Source organism: Nicotiana tabacum, chromosome 20 (assembly GCF_000715075.1).
Source record: "Nicotiana tabacum cultivar K326 chromosome 20, ASM71507v2, whole genome shotgun sequence".
NCBI lineage: Eukaryota > Viridiplantae > Streptophyta > Magnoliopsida > Solanales > Solanaceae > Nicotiana > Nicotiana tabacum.
Genome location: NC_134099.1, coordinates 17,076,278 through 17,095,846, shown reverse-complemented (window position 1 = coordinate 17,095,846; position 19,569 = coordinate 17,076,278). Strand labels below are relative to the sequence as shown.

The 19,569-nt window shown below is 35.1% G+C and overlaps 1 protein-coding gene across 2 annotated transcripts; it reads left to right on the top strand.

The window, feature by feature from the left end:
• The first annotated feature begins 7,532 nt into the window (after positions 1-7,532).
• Positions 7,533-14,263, top strand: LOC107802681 (putative inactive purple acid phosphatase 1). 2 transcript variants are annotated; one of them, XM_016626220.2, is made up of 13 exons: positions 7,533-7,670; positions 8,809-8,992; positions 9,168-9,259; positions 9,437-9,503; positions 9,590-9,712; positions 10,077-10,169; positions 10,328-10,457; positions 10,670-10,751; positions 11,146-11,278; positions 11,579-11,784; positions 11,869-11,994; positions 12,463-12,772; positions 13,622-14,263. In XM_016626220.2, exons 2-13 carry the CDS (start codon positions 8,825-8,827, stop codon positions 13,925-13,927), a joined length of 1,836 nt encoding a protein of 611 aa, XP_016481706.1. In that variant the 5' UTR covers positions 7,533-7,670; positions 8,809-8,824; the 3' UTR covers positions 13,928-14,263. The 2 variants fall into 2 exon arrangements, with proteins under 2 accessions (XP_016481706.1, XP_016481705.1); XM_016626219.2 differs by having other exon boundaries at positions 7,543-7,729.
• The last annotated feature ends 5,306 nt before the right edge of the window (positions 14,264-19,569 follow it).

Genomic DNA, 19,569 nt, shown 5'->3' with positions numbered 1-19,569 from the left:
TTTGAATCTCATAAAATAAGGTGCGTCTGATTTATTTTGTAGACTTTGTATTCGAAGACTACGTACACGTCACAAGAAGTCAATTAAAAATGCTACTCCATTATTGAGTTACATCATACATGGAGTTTACGCAACTTGTAGACTTAAGTCAACTAAAATTATAGTATATATTTTGTAACATATGTAGAAAAAAATAAAAACAATCATACAAATATAATTTGTTACCGATATTAGACTTTTGAATTAGATAAAAGTATTTAAAATTCACATACTTCTGTGTAACATCCAAACATTCAATACTTGAGTCTAGACAATCCAAGAATTATGTAATATTTCATGTACCCCTAGATACAGATAATTAAATTTGTCCCTTGGGACATTTCGCATTTGCATACTACAAGAGAATCAGCCAATGTATGCATGCATGCGTTGGCTAAGTTTTGGAGGATGTAAAACATAGCTAGCTGTGTTAGCAAAGCTATTTATCTGATACCAAAAATATTAATAAGGGAAACAAAACACTTCTTTATAAACTTTCATTATATCTATATGGGGATTATAGGCGGAGCTAGCATAGAGTTTATGAGCTCTATCGTATTTACCGGCTTTCCTTCAAATTTTATATTTATCTTAATAAATTCATTAAATATGTATAGCTTATTAATTTAAAATTAATAACTTAAAAAATTACAATTTCGAACTAATAAGCTTCTCTCCCATTATTAGGAATCAAAATTTGAGATTTCTAGTTCTAGTGAAAATATCACGAATTCTTGCAGCTCCACTACATTCATTGGCAAATGCACGCTTATAATTCTCACCTGTATTACCTTTTGACCTAAACCTTTTTGTCCCCCAACTTGTAATTGATTATCAACAAATTAGTTATAGCATACCATATTTTATGGGAAAAATACTTTTGGTTCTCCAAGTTGACATTCTTTTTAAAAATAATATTATTTTATAGAGCAAAAGTAGACGTAAAGACAACTTTGGCTAAAAACACAATAATAAGTATCTAAAGTCTTCAACTTTATGTTTACTTCTTGAAAATCTATAACAAAACAACAATATATATATATATATATATATATATATATATATATATATATATATATATATATATATATATATATATATATATATATATATATATATATATATATATATATATATATATATATATATATATATATATATATATATATATATATATATATATATTTGGCCCGTAACAAACAAGAAAAGCCTTTACTATTTTTGGTACATAAGAATAACCTATAATTTCACATTGCCTTTAATAGATCAATGAAAACGCTTTAGGCTGGACCAATTTGGACGAACGCATAGCAGCTTTCTTATCAGCTGACTCTCCAAATTCTCAATTCTCTTATTATTATATCAAAAGTGTAAAGTTTGTTCCTTAAAATCCGATCGATTGGTCGAATCTTGAGAAGATACCAAGAACTTATCCGACCCTTTTTCCCACTATAATAACAATATTGTTATGAAATAAAAGCAATTTAGTAAAACATGAACAAGAAATGAAGACAATTTAGTAAAACATGAACAAGAAATAGAGATAGAGAGAAAGGAAGAGATTTTCTTCTTCAATTGTGTGTATTTTCCTATCTATTACACGGCCTTTATATAGGCATAAAAAGTGAAGAAAATATGTCATGGAATATGTCATTGAACATACAAAATATGTCATTGAATATGTCATTAAGCATTTGAGATGAAAAATCATGGAAGAAGAGTAGACATACATCATAATGTGATATTTATCATAACACTCCCCCTTGGATGTCCATAGATAATGTGCCTCGTTAAAACATTACTAAAAAACTCTGTAGGGAAAAAATCTTAGTGAAGGAAAATGAGTACACATATCTGTAATATGCTTTATTTGCTGCCTCGTTTAAAACCTTACCAGTAAAAATCAGTGGGACAAAACCTAGGCTAAGGGAAAAAGAGTACATCGCGTATCTTACTCCCCCTCATGAAAACATCACTTTATTTCTCGAAGATGGCGTATTCCAATCTTCTGTCTCAACTTGTCAAATGTTGAGGTTGGTAATGCCTTAGTGAACAGATCAGCCAAATTTTCACATGAACGAATCTGTTGAACACTAATTTCACCATTTTGTTGAAAATCATGCGTAAAAAAGAACTTTGGTGAAATGTGTTTTGTCCTATCTCCTTTTATGAATCCTCCCTTCAATTGGGCTATGCATGCTGCATTGTCTTCATACAAAATTGTGGGTAGTTTGTCACACTTCAAACCACATTTGTCTTGGATAAGATGTATTATAGACCTCAACCAAATACATTCTCGACTTGCTTCATGAATAGCAATTATCTCGGCATGATTAGAAGAAGTAGCCACGATTGATTGCTTAGTCGATCGCCAAGATGTGGCAGTGCCGCCACATGTAAACACATAACCTGTTTGAGATCGAACCTTATGCGGATCAGATAAATACCCAGCATCGGCATAACCAACAAGATCAGGACTGCAATTATTGCCATAAAATAAGCCCATATCGGTAGTCCCTTTTAGATATCGCAATATGTGTTTGATCCCATTCCAGTGTCTCCTTGTAGGAGCAGAGCTATATCTTGCTAAGACATTAACCGAAAAAGTTATGTCAGGCCTTGTAGTGTTAGCAAGATATATTAGTGCACCAATTGCACTAAGATATGGTACTTCAAGACCAAGAAGCTCTTCATTCTTTTCTTGAGGTCGGAACGGATCCTTATTCACATCAAGTGATCGAACAACCATCGGAGTACTTAATGGATGTGCTCCATCCATGTAAAACCGTTTCAATACCTTTTCTATGTAGGCAGATTGATGAACAAAAATTCCGTTTGCCAAATGTTCAATTTGCAAACCGAGACATAATTTTGTCTTTCCGAGATCTTTCATTTCGAATTCCTTCTTTAAACATTCTACGGCTTTGGGAAGCTCTTTAGAAGTGTCAATGATATTCAAGTCATCAACATATACAGCTATGATGACAAATTCAGATCCAGACCTCTTAATAAAGACACAAGGGCAAATAGGGTCATTTTTGTACCCTTGGTTTAGCAAATACTCGCTAAGGCGATTGTACCACATCCTCCCTGATTGCTTCAATCCGTATAAGGATTTCTGAAGTTTTATTGAACAAGTTTCTCTTGAACTTTTATATGCTTCAGGAACTTTAAATCCTTCAGGTATTTTCATAAAAATCTCATTGTCTAGTGAGCCATATAAGTAGGCTGTGACAACGTCCATCAACCTCATATCAAGTTTTTCATGGACTGCCAAATTTATTAAATACCTGAAGGTAATTGCATCTACCACAGGAGAATGTGTCTCTATATAATCAATGTCAAGCCTTTGGGAAAACCCTTGTGCCACAAGTCATGTTTTATGACTTATGATTTCACCTTTTTCATTTTGTTTTCGAACAGAAACCCATTTGTACCCCACTGGCTTGACAGGTGTTTGGACTATTGGTCCAAAAACTTCATGTTTTTCGAGTGAAGCCAATTCCACTTGAATTGCATCTTTCCATTTTGGCCAGTCATTTCCCCGTCTACATTTATCGATAGATTTTGACTCAAGATACCCATCTTGTTGCATTACTTCAACTGCAACATTATATGCAAAATTGTTGTCAATAATAACATTATTTCGGTTTCACATTTTTCCCGTAGAGACATAACTTATTGAGATCTCTTCATTTTCATCATTTCCAGGTACTAGAACCTCCTGTGAGGTCTTATCAATTATTATGTCTTTATGCTCCTCTTGAGCAATTGCCTCTATGTTATGATCAACTTGATCATTCGCTCCTTTCCTCTTTCAGGGGTTCTTATCCTTGGAACCGATTGGTCTACCACGTTTAAGGCGTGGCCTAGACTCTTTTTCATTATCATACTGTCCAGCTGAGACATCAATTCGAATTGGAGCATTTACAGCTGGAATATGCGATTTAGTAACTCGTGGAAGGTTAGTAAATGCATCTGGCAATTGATTTGCAACATTTTGCATATAAATGATCTTTTGAACTTCTCGTTCACATTGATTTGTACGAGGATCCAAATGAGATAAAGATAATATGTTCCAATCTATCATTTTTTCACCTGTTTATTTTCTCCCCCTAATGTTGGAAAAACTGATTCATCAAAATGACAATCAACAAATCTGGCTGTAAACAAATCTCCTTTCATAGGCTCCAGATATTTAATAATAGAAGGAGATTCATAATCTACATATACTCCCAACCTTCTTTGGAGGCCCATCTTTGTGCGTTGTGGTGGAGCAATTGAAACATATACCGCACATCCAAAAATTCTTAGATGAGAAATATTTGGCTCCTGACCAAAAACCAACTGTAATGGGGAGACTTCATGATAACTGGTTGGCCTTATGCGCACAAGTGTTGTTGCATGCAAAATAGCATGTCCCCACACTGAAAGGGGAAGTTTTGTCCTCATTAGTAATGATCTAGCTATTAATTGGAGGCGTTTAATCAATGATTCTGCTAGACCATTTTGAGTATGAACATGAGCAACCGAATGCTCAACTTTTATTCCAGTGGCCATACAATAATCAGTAAAGACTTGAGATGTAAATTCACCAGCATTATCAAGACGAATTGTTTTAATTGCATAATCTGGAAATTGTGCTCTTAATCTTATTATTTGGTCCAACAATCTCGCAAATGCCATGTTACGAGTTGACAATGAGCACACATGTGACCATCTTGTAGATGCGTCTATCAAGACCATAAAATACTTGAATGGTCCATATGGAGGGTGTATAGGCCCACATATATCACCATGTATACGTTCCAGAAATGTAGGGGATTCAATCCCAGTTTTAGCTGTTGATGGTTTAATAACCAATTTTCCTTGAGAGCAAGCAACACAGGAGAATTCCTTAAATTGAAGAATCTTCTTGTTCTTCAATGTGTGTCCATTTGAATTCTCTATTATTCTGCGCATCATGTTAGAACTGGGACGGCCCAACCGGTCATGCCAAATGATAAAATCATTAGAAGTAGTAAACTTTTTGTTTACTATGGCATGTGATTCAACCACACCAATGTTTGTGTGGTACAATCCGGAAGTGAATGCAGGTAATTTTTCGTGTACATATTTTTTACCCGTTTTTATTGTAGTAATATAAAGGTATTCAACCTTTCCTTCGTTTGATGTCTCAACATGGTAGCCATTTTGGCGAATAGCTTTGAAACTCAACAAGTTTCTTTGAGACTTACTACAATACAATGCATTATCAATAGTTAATATCGTTCATTCGAGTAATAATAAGGCCACTCTTTCGGAGCCCTCAATCAACTTTGTACTACCGGATATTGTATTAACATAGGCCTTTTTCATAACCAAATAAGAGAAAAATTTCTTTTCTCTTAATATTGTGTGAGTTGTAGCACTATCCAAAAGACATAAATCTTCATTACTCATCTTGGATCCAATTGAAGACTGGGGAATTTTAATTTCTTCATAAAAAAGAATAAAAGTACATAATGAGAAATATGGAAAACAAACATCTCCAACAACAACATAAGACAACTTAAGTACTACTTAAAAATAAAAACAACTTTAGATGAGATAAAAACACTAAAAATAACAACATAATTGCATTCCCTAATAAAATGATCAAACTTTAGTTTTGATCTCCAAATGAATCTTCAACTTCCAAATGAATAAGATCATCGAGGCCTTGAAAATCATCATCTTTCAAAGCAAGATTTGCCTCGGCATTGTCATCATTTTCGTTTGAAGACCCTGCCTCAAAATCATTTTTAAAGGTCAAGTGTAACTCCACTGGGGCATTAGCAGAAGATGCTCCAACATTATTTGTCTTTCTTTTGATGGAGTTTTTGATAAAGCCTGACAAAATGCTCAGGTGCACGACATTCAATTTTCCAATGACCTTCCATGCCACAGCGGTGGCAGTTACCACTTTTGCCTCTTGAAGGATTGTTTTGAGAACCCATATTATTCTCTCGTTTTCCATGACCACCACGATGACTACTATCATGTCGCCTCTTACCATTGCCATACCCACGTACATTCATATGACCATGATTATTTTTCTGTCTTTTTCCAGACTTATCACGTTTAGCTGCCATATTTGCTTCAGGAAGCGGAGCTGACCCTGTGGGACGAGCTTCATGATTTTTCAGTAAAATGGTGTTATGTTGCTCAGCCACCAGAAGGCATGCGATCAATTCAGAATACTTTTTAAAACCCCTTTCACGGTATTGCTGTTGTAATACCATATTTGAGGCATGGAAAGTTGTAAGAGTTTTTTCCAGCAAATCCTCATCATTCATAACTTCCCCACATAATTTCAATTGGGAAGTTATTCGAAATACAGCAGAGTTATACTCACTTACGGTTTTAAAATCTTGCAATCGTAAGTGCATCCACTCATATCGAGCCCTTGGCAATACCGTAGCCTTAAGGTGATCATACCTTTCCTTCAGGCCAGTCCACAATTCAAGTGGATTTTTCACTGTTAAATATTCAACCTTCAAACCTTCATCCAAATGATGACGAAGGAAAATCATGGCCTTCGCCTTGTCCTGGCTTTATGCCTCATTACCCTGAGTAATGGTGTTACCAAGGCCTTTAGCGGCTAAGTGAATCTCAGCATCGAGAACCCATGAAAGGTAATTCTTTCCAGAAATGTCAAATGCCACAAACTCAAGCTTTGACAAATTTGACATAGTAAAAACTATCAAAGAAAATAAATGAATTAGAAATGATTAAGATGATAGTGAAAATAAATAAATGGATATAAACATTATGAATATTTAAATTGTGTTGCCATATAAAACATATAGTGATAATGATAATATTAATTTATTTATTAGTACTTATGCAGATTTGAGAATGAAAGGTTACGTATTATATCAAACAACAAATTCTATAAATGAAGACAAAATATACATAATAATATAGGTTTAAGGTGATGGATTTTAATGCCAATAACTAGCAATTTATCATGTTTGCCACAGTGTAGTGTGATTCATATTGATTCGTAATGATCACTTGTCATGATAACAATTTGACTTAATTCATACAATACAATACCACTAGAATGACAAGAAGAGAAAAAGAAATGTAAAAGATAACCTGTTATACCTTTCGGTTGAAGAATTGCACTTAACTTTCGACAAGGCTAGAGTCGTGCTAATAACGTGTTATGAAATAAAAGCAATTTAGTAAAACATGAACAAGAAATGAAGACAATTTAGTAAAACATGAACAAGAAATAGAGATAGAGAGAAAGGAAGAGTTTTTCTTCTTCAATTATGTGTATTTTCCTATTTATTACAAGGTCTTTATATAGGCATAAAAAACAAAGAAAATATGTTATAAAATATGTCATTGAACCTATAAAATATGTCATTAAACATTTGAGACAAAAATCAAAGAAGAAGAGTAGACATCCCTCGTACCCTCGTAACTTGATATTTATCCTAACAAATATCACGTTCTTGCTTATTTTGAACTGAAGTCAATTGCTTTACTTCTTACTAATCATCAATTGCTTCTAATTTTCACACTATACATGCCACTATTAGATTTTCTTATTTAAACTTCAGTATTCTACTCTTGGATTAAACCCATTTCAGTTTCAGGTCAGTACATTTCGTGGAGTTGATATCTGTGTTTTTGTCAATACAGAAGCTGGTGTTTGGTAATTTTCCGTTTCTGATCACACCCAATTGAATTTTTGTTTTTTTCCCTTTTAAACCTTTTTTTAATCAGTTTTAGAACTTCCACTGATCTTGTAGTTGTTCCGTTGAGTGTTCATATATGGTTACATTCCTTCTAGGTGTTCTGCTTCTTGTTAATTTTCCATTTCTATCATACCCACATTGAGTTTTCGTCTGTGTGTGTGTGTGTGTTAATGTTCTTTTTGTTAATGTTCTAATTTGAATACATCCACTTTGTGATTTTGCTTTTTTTTTTTTTGATTCACTTATTATTTTGTCTGTTTTGTATATTCTGATTAAGTTCTAATGGATATATTCATATCCGTTGATATTTCTTCAAAGTGTTCATTTATTGGGGTTCATGTCTGTTAATCTTTTTTTGCCAACTCAGAAGCTGGTTTTTGTTTCAATTTGTTCTCACACCCACATTTGGTTTTCGCCTATTTCTCTAAAAATGACAGTCCGGTTCACGAAACATACTGCATTCTGTGGCTCGAACCCTGATGCAAGCATCAATGGCTAATTCCACGGCTCGAACCCGTGACCTATAACTTTACTGGCTCCCCTTCTTTCGCCTATTTCTGTGTTTCATTTTTCTCAAGTTTAAACCTTCTGATTGAGTTCAAATATGTCTTTTGTTTGTGTTGGGTGGGTTAGTGGACTTAAGGAAGTTTCAAGTTTCATCAATATGATATTGGATTGAGCTAGTTAGGCTTCTAATAATGACAATGGTAATAGATAGTTTCATGAAAATTCCCTTTCATCAATTTTGCCAAAAATGGAAGTGCTATTTAGCTAGTATTATTCTTAAATGTTGGTGGGCTTGGTAAGTTGATGAGCATATTCATTACAAGTTCCTATTGTTAGATCACATGTAGCTGTTTTTCAGCTTGTCATTTTTAAGTTTTTGTAGTACCCCTGTTTTACATATTTATTGCAAAGAAGGATTCATTTGTATGATACATGTCCTACGTTGAGTTTTTAGAAGAAATGACTTATTTTTTATGTCTTGTATCTTATTTTCTTAATTCTCCCGTCTGTTCATTGGTGAATGATGCAGCCATAAGGTGGATGCGATGAAAGTGTTCATCATATTACTGTCAATTTTGGCGGTTCTGGTTGCTCTTCAAGGTGTAACTTCTCATGAAGATCACCCGCTTGCAAGGATTGCTGTTCATAAGGCTATCTCCGCTTTGGACGCTGGTGCTTATATCAAAGCAACTCCTTCTGTTCTTGGGTCAAACGTAAACTTCATTACCTAGCAACTATATCTCAGTACTTACTTAAGCTAACTATACTTCCAGCTACCTTGTGTTAAGCTTCCTAATTATCTCTGTTCAAGAATTTGAATTGACGTGCTAGCCAATTTTCAAACTGATATGGATTTCAGGTTTTGATGTGTATCTCTCTATGTTCTAGGGTCTAAACCAAGAATGGATAACTCTGGAGTTTGGCGCAGGCAACCCGTCAAATGACGATTGGGTTGGAGTATTTTCTCCTGCCAATTTCAGGTGCACGAAACTTGGTTGTTAAACTGTCAAGGACTTATTCATATATCTAAATTCTAAAATAGTAATGCTCTATTTGAAAATTTTAAGATGTGATAAATGATTTTCTTTTGCTGAATTTAGTTACATAATTTTTCATTACGTTAAGCTAATGTGATGAACGTTTGCAAAATATTTCAGTGCAGCTATTTGTGACCCTGAAAATAACATGGTGACTCCACCACTTTTGTGTACAGCTCCTATAAAGGTCGGTTCCGTTTATAGAATTATAGTACAAGCTTTTAGAAACTCTTTTTTTTCTGGAGATTGACTCCTGCCTCGCTTCTTTTACAGTATCAATTTGCAAATCACTCCAATCCCAATTACAAAAGAACAGGAAAAGGATCATTAAAGCTTCAATTGATCAAACAGAGATCAGATTTCTCTTTTGCACTGTTTTCCGGTGGATTACGAAATGTATGTTTCTACTTACCCTTACCTTATCTGCTTCTATAGAGTTTGCAAATTTTACATGAATCAAACAGAGTCCAACTTTTAAGATCCGGGAGATTTGCAAGAGGAGACCTGACTTGTTTTTAATTTGGTGAAAATCCTTGATTTCTTACTTTTTGGCTGGTTATATTTTATTGTTTTGTCTGCCTTTTTAATCCGTATCTATGAAGATACTTTCCACACTCTGATCATGCTACATGAACGAGCACTTGTAGGTGATGGCTAAAGTTCTGGTATATTTGTCGCTTTTACGCATCTGATAAAGGCTAGAATTGCGTATCTGAGTTGATGTCAGCTTATCTAATTCATTTCTTTCCCTGTTTAACAGCCAAAACTGGTTGCAATGTCAAATACTGTTGCCTTTGCAAATCCAAATGCACCAGTATACCCGCGGTTAGCACAGGGAAAGACGTGGAATGAAGTAAGTTGGTTTCTTCCACTGTAGCTTAATATGTTAAACAAAGTTGAAAATATGTTTCAGGCAGATTAATTGATGTGTTTTGCAGCATGACTAATAGTTTGAATTAGGACCACTTATGGAATATCAGAAAAATGACATAGTTTAGAATTGATGCTCAGATGACTGTTACATGGACTAGTGGATATGATATCAATGAAGCAGAGCCCTTTGTGGAGTGGGGTCGGCAAGGAGGACAACAGACTCGTTCGCCAGCAGGGACTTTGACTATCGACCGTAGTAGCTTATGTGGTGGGTATTTTCTCCCTTCACGTTGGCACCGAAAACTAACATCTTTGTTACATATAATGCGCATGTTGGAAACTTGATTGGATACAAGGGTTGTGTAGCAATTCTGTGTGAAATACATCTAGTTTGCATGACAACTACTTGATGAATGACATTCTATTCTGCATTACCTTATATTTCTTTTTCCCCCCTACGAATGGCTTTTTATTCCGCAGGTGCACCAGCAAGAACTGTTGGATGGCGCGATCCTGGATTCATTCACACTAGCTTTCTGAAGGAGTTGTGGCCCAATTCAGTGTAGGTTTATGCTCTTCCTAGCAGCCGAAAGACAACAATCTAATCTTTCAAAAGATTTCATGTTTTATTGAAGGGGAGCCTTGGCGTAACCGGTAAAGTTGTTGTCATGTGACCAGGAGGTCACGGGTTTGAGCCGTGGAAACAACCTCTTGTAGAAATGCAGGGTAAGGCTGCGTACAAAAGACCTTTGTGGTCCGGCTCTTCCCCGAACACCGCGCATAGCGGGAGCTCTTAGTGCACTGGGCTGCCCTTTATTGGGTATCCTTTTTTGAAGATGTTAGATAACTTTGAAATCTTCTTCTTTCCCCCTAAAATCGAATACCAGAATTACATCTCCATGCTAATGCAGGTTAATATTTGAAGTGAACTTTCAATGCACTTTCTGAGTTTGCAGATATACCTACAAGCTGGGGCATAAACTGTTTAATGGCACATATATCTGGAGTCAGATGTACAAATTTAAATCATCGCCCTATCCTGGTCAAAACTCTCTTCAGCGAGTAGTCATTTTTGGCGACATGGGAAAGGTTAAAGTTTATTTATCTGTCCATAAATATTTATACTTCAATTTCTTGACAGTCCCAGTTTCCAAAAACCTTAGAAACTCTGTTCCTCTCCAAGTAAGGAAATTGCTCGCATTTGAGTTTCCTGTCTTTCCATTCAGAAGTGGATTATGTAACAATCACGTTCATACCTGAATTTTTTTGCATTCTACTGTTCCATTAGCAGTGATTGTGGAAGGCTATATCTGAATTCTGCCATTGCTAAATATCTACTGTTCAAAAGTTACACTTGGCAAAGACCGATAATTGCCTTTTGAACTACAGGAAGAAGCTGATGGCTCCAATGTGTACAATCAATACCAACCTGGCTCCCTCAACACTACCAAGCAAATCGTTGACGACTTGAAGAACATTGATATAGTCTTTCACATCGGGGATATCGTTTACGCCAATGGATATCTTTCTCAGTGGGATCAGTTTACTTCTCAAGTTGAGCAAATTACTTCAAGAGTACCATACATGATTGCTAGGTACTTTGCAGATCTCCTGCAATTTATTTCTAGTCTGTTTTCCTTCCTTTTTTTTATGTGATTAATGAAAGAATTTTCTCCCAGTGGCAACCATGAACGTGATTGGCCTGATAGTGGGTCATTTTATGGTAAAAAGGATTCAGGCGGAGAATGTGGTGTCTTGGCTCAGACAATGTTCTACTTCCCTGCTGAAAATAGGGATAAGTTCTGGTATGGTTACCGTATCTTTTAGATAATCCTACTTTGTTTTCCCTGCCAAATCCCACCTACTGAATGTACTTATACACATTTTTTTTCTTCTTCCTGAAATTATGGATATGAACCTTTTCGGTGACATTTATGAGTAAACAGACTTTTAATGATCTTAGCGCCCAAAGATTATTAAAAACCTAATGTGCATTGCTATTGGATAAACTAAAACTAGCCATAAGTGTCATCGATTTTGCATGATGGAGGCAGTAAATAGGTACTTTTTTTTCTCTTTTTTTTTTGGTGTTCTCTGGGTGACTATGAGTATCAGATAACAAGTGAAGTATATCATGCGAACATACCGAGAGATTTCCACTTTTTGACAAAAGAAAAAGAACATCACTCATGTGCGATGCCGATATTTTAATTTAGATTTTATATATCAAAAGCTTTAAAAGTATTAGGTTTAATCTTGCTGTATGCTCTCAGGTACTCTACTGATTATGGCATGTTCAGATTCTGTATTGCTGATACGGAACATGATTGGAGAGAGGGCACAGAACAATACAAGTTCATTGAACACTGCTTTGCATCCGTAGATAGACAGAAACAACCATGGTTAATCTTCCTTGCACATAGGGTACTTGGTTACTCTTCTGGTGATTTTTACGCCGATGAAGGATCATTTGGAGAACCAATGGGTAGAGAAAGCCTTCAAAAGCTTTGGCAGAAGTATAAAGTTGACATAGCCATATATGGTCATGTTCATAATTACGAGAGAACATGTCCCATTTACCAGGTATCCTGAAAACTTGTGATAGTTCATCTGTGGTTTTGTTCTTTTCTTTGTCAAATTGCTCGACGAGTGCCACTGATGCCACTTAGGTTCTGTGGAGATTGAAAAAAATGATGCTCTTATACCGCTCTCCCGTTTAAATTACTCCCAGGAAGTAAATAATAGGCTTGTCCCTTATTAAATGACCATGTTTGACTAGCACCGGGGTTAAGGATGAAAAATTGACTTATATATTTTATTAGAGACGTGGAAGAAAATATTAAAATAATGGTTGAAAAGTTAGTTTGATGGTGAAAACATCATATCAAAATTTAAAAGTTGGATGATTTAGTGAATTTGTATGTTTTAAAGTTGTGAAAGTTTATAATAAGGGAACGTACACGTCTCGAAATACAAAAACAGTCATATATTTGGATGGAGGGAGTACTAAAGAGCTAAGCTGCATGCACAATTCACCTAATCTTATTTGCTTTCTTGGTAAGAGCTAGAAGTTTGGTTCTTTATTATTATATGTTGTGTCATTCGATTCCGTTACCCTATTACATTGTTGTTATTATTGTTGTTGCTTTATTTTCACTGTTCCTTGAGTCGAAGGTCTATCGGAAACAACCTCTCTACTTTTATAAGGTAGGGGTAAGGTTTCCGTACACACTGCCCTCCCCAGACCCCACTTATGGGATTGCACCGGGTTTGTTGTTGTTGTTGTTGGTAAAAGCTATAAGTTTGGAGAATCAGCTAGTAGTTAAAGCTGCATAAAAAATTTCTTTTAACAAACTAACCTTTAATGTCCTTGTTCCTCAAATGTTTATAGTTCTTTCTCTAACACATTCAATGTGTCTTTGCGAATGGCAGAATACTTGTACAATGAACGAGAAGAACTCTTACAAGGGAACCTTGAACGGGACGATACATGTTGTTGCAGGTGGAGGTGGAGCTGGTCTAGTAAATTTTACATCCCTCCAGACTAAGTGGAGTATTTTTAAAGATTATGATTATGGGTTTGTCAAGATGACAGCATTCAATCATTCAAATCTATTATTCGAGTACAAGAAGAGCAGAGATGGTAAAGTGTATGACTCTTTCAATATTTCCCGGGATTATAGAGACATTTTGGCGTGCACTGTCGATAGCTGCCCGAGCATGACACTGGCGTCTTGATTTGTCTATGAAGGAAGATTTAAAGTTTGATTATACCATTAAAATCTCTACACTTTGATGCAAATCCAGTTCAGAGCCACAAGCACCTGTGGCCTCACAGATAAACAGTCTGGGTATAAAAATGATTGAGGAAAATAGGTTGTTTATTAGCCTTTTCAAGTATTTATTTGGTTGTGTTGGGAAAAAGAGTGGAAGTTAAATTGAACATTTGTGAGGTCCAATGTGCTGTCATTTTCATCTTTCATAAAGTCTGAGAAAATTGGTAATGAAAGGCAATGCACTATGTGTAAGAGGAGATCCTTTTTCAAGTAATTTTATTGCCTTTTTTTACTTTTAGCCCGCGCTGGAAAGTATTTACATTCGGTAGCTAAAAAGTGTATAAAATTTGTATAATTTTTATATATAACATATAAAATGTATATATATACAAAAAAATATACATTTTTCCATCTATTTGCAATCTTATCAAAAAGTGTAAAATATTTCTCACACAAAAAATTCCTCTTCGAGTATTCCAGCATCAAGCCTTAAGCAACGAAAGCAGTATGGAAGATCAAGATTTAATTCAATCACGTAGATGTAAGCATGCATGACAAAGAAAATGTGTATAACCTCATTTTGCACCATTTATCCGCTAAGGCATATACTAATATTTAGATTCACAACTTCCTTGTATCTTTTCAAAGTCAACATATAGTTATCCTCTTCCCCTCAATTATGCAGCTAATCCTAGAGATGAAAAAGTATTACTTGAGATTATTATTGAATTACGTGAGAGGACCCTCTTATTTTAATGACTTACTGCTAATGGAAGAAAGTGCAAAATATTCAAAGAAGCTTCAAAAGAAAGAGAGTTATTAGAATTCACGCCACATTTGTTTGCACTTAATGGAGGTCTGAATCTTAATCATTCAGATTTCAAACATTAAGTGCGTTTGTTTTTAAAGTCTAAATCTTAATTATTCAGATCCTTAATCATTAAGTGTTTTTTTTTACTTCACAACCACTTAATGGTCTGAATAGGCATGTATGATTAAGATCTATAACAAAGACTTATTTTTTCTTTAATTTTTTTTGTTTTAAATAAACGAGCCACACATTTATTGCCACTTTTGAAGAGAGTAAATTTGAGAAGGAAGGTATATCCATTCCTTCATTACGGGGTGCGAGCAATATGTCTGAAGTTTGCGAACAATTCAGTTAACACTACTGCTCTAAATCAAAACTACAAAGACAGGCATTAATGAAGTTACTTCAAGGAGGCTCATAATATTAGCCCGTTTGGTTTTTTCCTCTTGACTCGAAAGGTAGGCATCTGCCATCTGTCAACATTGAGAAGACCTCTAACTTGACGTGGGAGAGAGTCAAAGTTAGTGTATATACACACCTATTCATTTATGTGGCATAGGGAAACCATTTTATCCGCAACTTTGTTTGCTTCTCTGAAGCAATGGCGGGTGACAATATCATAGCTATCCACCAGCATTTTGAGTTCATTAATCTTTTCTACAATTCTCCACAGTGTAGCCCAAGTTTCGGAGATGCAATTATGAATGAGGAGGGAGTCTGTCTCGCCAATGATAAGGGGTGTTCCCTTCTGTATGCACCAATTGATGCTAAACAACAAAGCATATGCTTCTGCCCAGGCCCAGTGGAATTGCATATGCCATAATGAATTTTCCATTATTGTCTCTAACCACTCCTCCAGCTCCACATTTTCCTCTAATACATGAGCCATCACTATTGAGCTTAACAAAGAGGACTGGTGGTCGGATCCATTTAACGGTGATGAAAAGGATTTCATTGAGTGATATGTTTCAAAGGTTACACATATATGTCTAATGTTCCCCAACTTTGATGTTCTTGAAGTTAGATTTAACCTTATGTATAATGTTGAAAGAAATGAGTTTGATAGATCTTGCAAAAGAAGGCATCTCCATCCCATACTTTGAGCTACACCCGGCTCTCCATAATTCCCACAAAATGAAGGTAGGAAGGATTTTCAGCATATAATTAGTAGCTGAGTTCCTAGCCTTCTGATTCCAGCAATTAAGAAGAAAGTTCTCATGGTCACAATGTTATACTTAATCCCAATGGGCCCAACAAAATATTTCCATATTTTCTGGGCATATTGGCTATCACAGAAGAGATGTTCGGCTATTTCACTTCTATTGCATAGGGTAGCGCCTATGCAACATGAGCAAATAGAAGGAAGATTGATACCAAATGTCACACCTCCTTTTTCCTACCCGTAAGGGTATAAGAGAGTTTTTCCAATTAAAGAACAATCGAAATCGGATTTGTTTATTTAATTCAGAGTTGCCACTTGGGAGATTTGTGGTGTCCCAAGTCATCGATTGAATCCCGAATCGAGGAAAATATTCGACTTTCCAAATGAAGTCTGTGAACCAGAAATTCTAAGTAAGGAATTCTGTTGACCCGAGGGAAGGTGTTAGGCACCCTCGAATCCCGTGGTTCTAGCACGGTCGCTTAAACTGTTGTAATGGCTAGATATTTGATCTTAATACATATTATAATTCATGTGCTTTTATCAACTTTAAACCGCTTTTATTATTATGGAATTGCAATGTCGTGAAAATGCGTTTCGAACCACGTCGCAATCAATGCACCCATGGTTGTTGACACATTTTGACTCCGTTGAGATTTGGATTTGGGTCGCATAAATGCACACCCGATTTTAAGAAGGTAAGATTATTAAGCACGCGCCTAAAGAGACTATCGTGTTATTATTTTTGGAAAAAGGTCATGAAATTCGCTAAGCGGCCGATCCCGAGTTCTAAGTAATTAATATATATACATTTGTGAGGGCCCCGTAATTTATATTTTTTTTTGGCAAGGCACGCCTCGTTTATTTTAAAGGGTAATCCTAAAGTGACTATGTTCTGCTAATTAAGTTCGTCTCTAAAGATGAAAGAGAAAAAGTCCTAATTAATTACATGCTTAATCGGGCCGTGGTTTATTATTTACCAACTTACGGCCATTGTTGACGAAAAATAAACATCACCAAAATTAAAATTGTAAATAAAGTACAAAATTGACAAGTAGTATTTTTCAAAAGAAACTAAACATCTTATAACTATCATAAGCCCATTTTGTTAAATGAACAAACCATGAGTATTAACTACTTAAAAATATTGGCAACTAGAATTAACTTTAATTACTAGTGCTCTTTCGAAAAAATGTTGAACTTCAATATTAACTCATTTTTTACTCGATTCATGCCTATTGGATTAATGTTCTTAGACTTGCTATATTGATTCACTCTTCAAATATGCTAAACCCGCTAATTTTACAAGTTAAGGGTCTCTATGTTTGCCTAAATTTGCGAGTCTTTGTTACTTAAAGATTTAACAATTACAAAATTGCGAATTACTTCTATTCTAATATCCGCGAGTTCAAAGCTAGTTTTTGTTAACCAACCAATATTAAATTGATATCCTACATGGATTATTTGCCAAAAATGATTCCGAACTAAGGTATTTGATAACACGCTTTAACAAAACTGACATTACTTAACTATGAAACTCACACGAGACTTAAAAGTTCAAAAACCTACATCTTACTCAAATTGAACACACATATTATACTAATTGATGCTCATGCCTTTTCAAAGAATTCAGTTCCACCATCTAATGTTACTTATCAATTATTGCTAATAAAATGATCTTATAAAAGAAACAGTCCTACTTATACAAATGTCTAACATTCATTTAACATAAAACACATAATTAAAGTCTATCTAAGATACAAAAACATGCTAAAATTCTGCCATCTCATTTCATCTTCAAAGTGCACATCAAAATGGTTTGTAGAAGTGTACCTGGTATGGACACAAGAAGAAAAGAGGAAGATCCGTGCAGAAACACAGCAGTAGCATATACAGCAACACAACAGTACAACAACAACCAATAAACCCAGGAAATACTAAACTGAAACCCAGCAGTACCAAAACTAAACACAGACAGATGCAATGAAACAATAGTTTTCTGTTTTGTTAAATACTCAAAGAAAACAACCTGAAACTCTTAGCAAAAGTTCAGCCTTAACACTCTAACTCTAACTCTTAATGCAAAAGTTTTGATTTTTCTAAATATTAGAGTTCTTTGTTCCAGCCCCTTTTTTCTGTAATTCTTCCCTCTTAAATCAGTCCCCAAAATCCCTTTTTATACAACCTCCCCTTTCTCTCCACTTGCTGCCCGACCCCCCTCTTTCTATTTTAAAACAGAATCTGCACTAAAAATATGATTTTTTCACTTTTAATCCCACTAAGGCCAACTTTTCCTGATTATCAGCCTCTCCACTCCCTTTGGTTCCCCACTAGGGTATTAATTAATACCTTATTAACAAAGCACTAACAATAAAATATAATCCTAACTTTTCATTCCTAAATCACCCCTGAAACCCCTTAATATTACTGACTTCCTAAAGGTAGCTATTCAAATATATTAAGACTTAATTCTGAAATTCTATTTAACTAACAATTAACCAAAACTGTTTTGGTTACAGCTATAACCAATTCAGCTAGTACTTTAAGGCAGAAAATACATCAAATAAAAAATTCCCATGATTCAGAACAATGTTTATAATCAAACAGAATTTTAACTAATTGGACAATTAACAATCGAAAACTATAAACAACAGAATGCCAAAATGATTCAAATTATACGAACAAACTAATCATCGAAGCTTGATTAATCGATTACATATTATACTAAACAATCAACCACAGAGAATCAGGCAATTCACGGGTAATTTCAGTGGTAGGGACTAACAGGAATTTAATTAATCGATACAACTTATTAATCGATTACACATACACAATTGGTAATACAAACATAATTTATCATACCAACAGGGTGATTCATGGTTTTGTTCAACACAGGGGACTTATGAAGCTAACTATTCGACGACATTAATCAAATCGAATATGTAGTTTATACTATGTACAATTTAATCACTAAAAGAGAAATCTACCAAATAAAAGGTCACTGGGGATGAGAAGATGAATCGAAAAAAGTAGGGAAAATCAATAAAATTAAACTAAACATATAAATAGATAAAAAAACATGAATATAGAATAAAGGAAAAAAAGAAAAATACCTCAGAATATCAGAACCCTTCGGACCCAGGCTCGAACTCAGACCTAAGCACTTTGAGGTCGAATAAACTTTAATCGAAGTATTCTCAACTGAGAACACCTCGATTAAGGTCTATTAGACCCCAACCCTTCATTTAATTTGGACAGATTCCACGATTTGGAATTTTAGGGTTTCGTTTTTCTTCGGATTTAGGGTTCGAACATTTCTAGGCAGATTCGAACCAAACCAAGCTTGGTTTGGTTACGAGTGAGGTCAGGGGAGTAACTGGTATGATTTTGGGGTAGGTTGGGGTGGGTGTAGGTTTTGCTCGAATCTTCAAATGAAGATTCGAGAAGTTCCAGGAAGATTCAAGCTAAACGGTTACCAAATTCATGACGAGGGTGGTCAGGGGATGCTGTGGTGTTAATTTGGTGGTCATCAGAATAGGTGAAGTTTCAGACGAACTCTTCGACTGAAGATTCGAGAAGATTGGTGATGATTCGAAGGAAACTAATACTGGATTTGGATTGGGGGTGGTTAGGA

Excerpts from the sequence above, each read along its gene's own strand:
- LOC107802681 (XM_016626220.2), top strand. The coding sequence starts at position 8,825 with ATGAAAGTGTTCATCATATTACTGTCAATTTTGGCGGTTCTGGTTGCT. Across the intron at positions 9,504-9,589 it reads TGTGTACAGCTCCTATAAAG|TATCAATTTGCAAATCACTC; the intron begins GTCGGTTCCGTT and ends CTTCTTTTACAG. Across the intron at positions 10,752-11,145 it reads GAGTTGTGGCCCAATTCAGT|ATATACCTACAAGCTGGGGC; the intron begins GTAGGTTTATGC and ends CTGAGTTTGCAG.